Source organism: Rutidosis leptorrhynchoides, chromosome 5 (assembly GCF_046630445.1).
Source record: "Rutidosis leptorrhynchoides isolate AG116_Rl617_1_P2 chromosome 5, CSIRO_AGI_Rlap_v1, whole genome shotgun sequence".
Taxonomy (NCBI): domain Eukaryota; kingdom Viridiplantae; phylum Streptophyta; class Magnoliopsida; order Asterales; family Asteraceae; genus Rutidosis; species Rutidosis leptorrhynchoides.
The window spans coordinates 391,964,271-391,969,100 of NC_092337.1; the positions used below are offsets into that span (position 1 = coordinate 391,964,271).

General features: G+C 33.0%; 1 protein-coding gene across 1 annotated transcript; it reads left to right on the top strand.

The window, feature by feature from the left end:
• Window positions 1–653: 653 nt before the first annotated feature.
• On the top strand, window positions 654–2,507 carry LOC139849842 (geraniol 8-hydroxylase-like). The gene is made up of 2 exons (XM_071839460.1): window positions 654–1,523; window positions 1,866–2,507. The coding sequence occupies exons 1-2, from the start codon at window positions 654–656 to the stop codon at window positions 2,505–2,507; spliced, it is 1,512 nt and encodes a 503-aa protein (XP_071695561.1).
• Window positions 2,508–4,830: the final 2,323 nt, after the last annotated feature.

Consider the following 4,830-nt stretch of genomic DNA (forward strand, 5'->3'; position numbering starts at 1 on the left):
GAAGAGATTTAGAGAATCCGTTATTATAAATTTGATTAATTAATTTATTTATTTTTGTATATCTTGCATGTGTCATGTTACTGGGACTCGGGGAGAATCTTATAACGTCTCAAAACCAAAATTAGAAGATTAGATGGAATATAAATCATTATTTCTTATTTTTTATTTTTTTATTTTTTTGTCATCAACCGGCCACGTCTATATATTTTACATGTTTTCCATGCAGCCTTTTTTATTATTACTGTCTTTTATTATATCATAATACCCACATAATTAACCGATGGCTCCAATCAAGTTTCAAAGATATGGTCGAACCACACTCCAGAAAAATCTTAAGTGAAAAAACAAAAACACAATTAAGTAATAAATAAAAATAAATAAATGAAAGCAGCCAACATTCAAAAATTTGTTTAGGGGTCAAACTACTAGACCTCCAACACAATAGACGTAACAGATTTTGCCCCACATATTATACGGAGTAGTATCTTTGTTGCTATAGTTAGTACTACGTAAAATATATATCAAGTGTCAGTGTTTGAATAATAACTTTATGAATAAAATAATGTTTCAACTTGGCACAATAATTCTATAAATTAGACCGCATCACATATCATTACTCACAAAACAAGACACAAACATAATACTCACACATCATGGAGCTTGTATATCTAGTTCTATCTTCCATTATTTTCTTCCTTTTCTTCATCCGTATACTTGACCTCTACTGTAAAAGACGAATGCCGCCCGGCCCTACTGGCCTTCCCATCATCGGAAACTTACTAGATGTCGGTCCAAAACCACACGAGTCATTAGCCAAACTAGCTGAAAAATACGGTCCACTTATGACCATCCGCTTAGGCAGCGTCACCAGTGTGATAGCATCCACACCAGACGCTGCTAGAGAAATTCTCCAAAGAAATGACGAGTTCTGCTCTGGGCGTAATATCCCAGACGCAGTCACCGTTTTAGAAACTCATAAAGTGGCAATGGCGTGGATTTCACCAAATGAAGAATGGCGTACTATTCGAAAAGCACTCAACATTTTCCTCACCCACCAACATAAGCTCGATACACTTCGTGACCTTAGACAAAATGTAGTAAGTGGAATGGTTGACTTTCTTTGTAACTCTGGGAAAACGAATGTTGACATAGGGAAGTTAGCATTCGCAGTGGCATTAAATATGATGTCAAACACGATTCTTTCACAAAATGTGACAACCTACGAATCTGAAGATATCGGTGGGTTTAAAACGGCGGTGAAGACAATAATGCTTACAAACGGGAAGTTCAATATAGCAGACATATTTCCAATTTTAAAGCCGTTAGATCCTCAAAACATACGAGGTCAATCGAAAACAGGCTATGATTGGTTACATAAGATGACTCGAGGTTTCATTGATGACAGGCTAAAGCATCGAGAATCAAAGCTTTCGAGGTTTGGTGATATGTTAGATTCACTGTTAGATTACGCTGAGGATCATGAATCAGACTTCAAACTCCTACACGTTCAGACTCTACTTATGGTAATTAATTAATTAATTAAATCCTGTTAGCCCATCGATCGTCTTTATAAATTTCATTTCAAATAATCAGTATATGAGTACTTTTTTGACATGATACGCTCTGCACATGTTAATAAGACACCGACTTTACAAAACTAGTACTTTATACTTTTTTTGGCTTAAATTTATAGAATAACAACAAAAGTCGTTAATCCTTTCCTTTAAATAGATAACAATGTTTTGTACAAGTTATATAAAACAATAAACAATAACAAATTTGTAACATACTTTTAACTACCACATGGGTATCAATTATAGATTGAAGAAGTTGATGCTAATGTTATTATATCTTTAAATCCGCAGGAATTGTTTCTAGCAGGAACAGAAACGAGCTCAAACACAACGGAATGGGCAATGACTGAATTATTACTTAACCCCGATATCTTTTCAAAACTCCGCGATGAAGTAACAACGATAGTAGACAAAGACGGAATAATCCAAGAAGCAAAAATCCTAGAATTACCTTATCTACATGCCGTTATCAAAGAAACAATGAGACTTCATTTATCTGTACCATTGTTAATTCCTCATAAAACAGATGCCCAAGTAAAACTTAATAATTATATAGTACCAAAAGATACACAAATAATGATAAACGCATGGGCCATTGCACGTGACCCGAAATATTGGGATAACCCATTGATGTTCAATCCAGAGAGGTTTATGGGAAGCGAGTTGGACTACAAGGGTCAAAATTTTGAGTTTCTACCATTCGGGTCAGGCAGAAGGATGTGTCCCGGAATACCGTTGGCTTATCGGGTTGTGAGCTTAATGGTGGCATCACTCGTGTATCATTTTGATTGGAAGCTTCCATATCCGAAAGAAGAAATGGACATGAGTGACATTTTTGGTCTTACATTGCTTAGGGCAACACCTCTTCTCGCTGCTCCGATTCCGACTCATATAGCTGAGTGGGTAGACTCTGGTGAAAAGAGGAACATATGAATATGTTATATTTGATACATTTGCAATTTATTTTATGAGTTTTTAAACTTTGGTATTTCATCATTATTATATGAAAATGAATGATTTGAGTGATTGATTTGAGTGATTGATTTGAGTTTTAAATGCATATGAAAACATGAGTTTGAAATTATGTGTTTCAGTTTCGTGAGTTTTAAATCAGTTGTAGCCTTGTATGAAATAGCTCTTGTAGACAGAGAGATACTTGCATATGAAATGAAAATGTAAATTGTATGTAACTTACTAAGACCAAATTCAAGTCCAAACTTCAGTTGTTTGTTCATCATATGATAATGATAAAAAGTGCATCTATGTAACTATGTTGTAGCCAACTTTCAGGTGATTTTGCAACTACAAATACTTTTAAATGGCTTAAAACCAAATAAGTTATGCCTGACACATGATATAATTTATGTAGTAGCCATATCTTATTTTCTGGTTAACAAAAACAAGTCAATAAAATTATTTAAAAGAATTTTTATGTGATACATAAATGAACATCCACCAGCTATAGCACTGCAAAATCAACTCAAAACAACTTATAAAAAGAATCAGCGTAATGATCTCAAAAGGTGAATCAGCAAATAAACAGAATCACTTGATGACCTATACCAAATGTTCGAAAGATGAATTAACAAATTTAGATAAATAAACACATAAACATTAGACACACATTCCGTGTATGTAATTTAACACAGTAACCTGTGAATCGATAATTGGTGCATGAAATCGTCAAATAGAATAATGAAATTAAATCAAGAGAAAGATTGTAGCTATACCAGAAGTTGAAATGGAAATTAAATCGATCAACATTTTCTCATATTAAATAATCATTATATTATATTTTACAAATTCCAACTTTTAGCAAGCTATTAAGAGCACTGGGTGTGGTAACACATCAGTTCAGTGTTAGTTCAGTGTCTTGCTGATGACTGGACGCTGACTGGACTGACATTGTAAGCTGACATTGGTGAAAAAACAGGGGAATTGGAAAGAATGTCAGTTCAGTGTCAGTCCAGTGTCTTGAAAAGAGAAAATATTTATTATTTATCATTTATTTTATCCTTTTTAATTAAATAAATATTTTCTATATAAAAAAAGTTGTATATAAACAGATGTTTATGAAGTTATAAAAATAAAGTTGCTTGTAAAAAAAAATAACTAAATAGTATGTTTTTATCTCATGTACACTACTAGAAATATATGAACTAAATATCAACTATGGTATACTGTAAACATTCGTCATAAATCGCACATATAAATAAAATAAAATAAATTTATAAATTTAAAAGTGAAACTTTAAAACAACTTAAGGGACTGTTACTGAAAAAGAAAATAAAAGTACAGGAGGCTTATCTTCTTCCTTATCTCTCTCACTCATCATCGCCATTTTTAAAACCTTCTTCACTAAAATTGAACTGGACTTTCTTTTTTCCATACAAAATAAATCAACCAAAAAAGAAAAAGGAAGAAATGAAGGAAAAGGAAGAAAAAAAGAAAAAGAAAAAGAGCAACGGATATAAATTTGAATTTGGGACCCACTTATACCTTCGCATTCGACGTCTTGCCCGCGACTTTGGGCTTGAAAACGGTGAACCGACGGCGGAAGGGTGTCGGCCGACCGTCGATCACTTCCGTCTCCAAAACCGACGCCGAGGTTACCTCTTCCACACCTCATGCTCTAACTACAATAGACAGTTAATTACTCACACGATTACTCACACGATGATTCAATTCATAAATAAATTCATAACTAACTAACTAACCTTGGTCCACAATGTAGCCAGTGATGAAACCATAACATTACTTCTCAAGTCTTTTGTGCGTACGTCCCTTAAACTATTCCTTAAATACCATTAGTACAAAAGAAGCGTTTGGATACCTTCAAACGATGAAAAAAGTCAAGAGCTCAAAATGAAACTATTTAATAGTCAAAACTAGATTTTGCATAGTTTATGTTAAAATACTTGATCAGTTTATCACTCCAATTCAGAATGGTGTCATTAGGAGGATATTTATGCTCCCGTATATATTATAATAAAAGTATAATACACATATAATCCAATATCTTATTCATATTCAATAACCTGTTTCCATCTTCATCTACGTCTCCATCTCCGTATATATTAAAACAAAAGTAATATTAGTAAAGCATGCTATAAAAGATTCTCCATGTTTAAATTCTAACCTGAAAAAGATCCAATAATTTTTCACCGTTGAATTAACTTAATTAAATTATTTGCAAATATATCCCTCATCTAGAATTCGATCCCCATTACAATTTCCTAAATTATATAAACCTTTA

Bases quoted from the DNA above. Each gene is read 5' to 3' on its own strand.
- LOC139849842 (XM_071839460.1), top strand. From the start codon at position 654: ATGGAGCTTGTATATCTAGTTCTATCTTCCATTATTTTCTTCCTTTTC. The intron at 1,524-1,865 runs GTAATTAATTAA...TTAAATCCGCAG, and splicing joins ACGTTCAGACTCTACTTATG to GAATTGTTTCTAGCAGGAAC.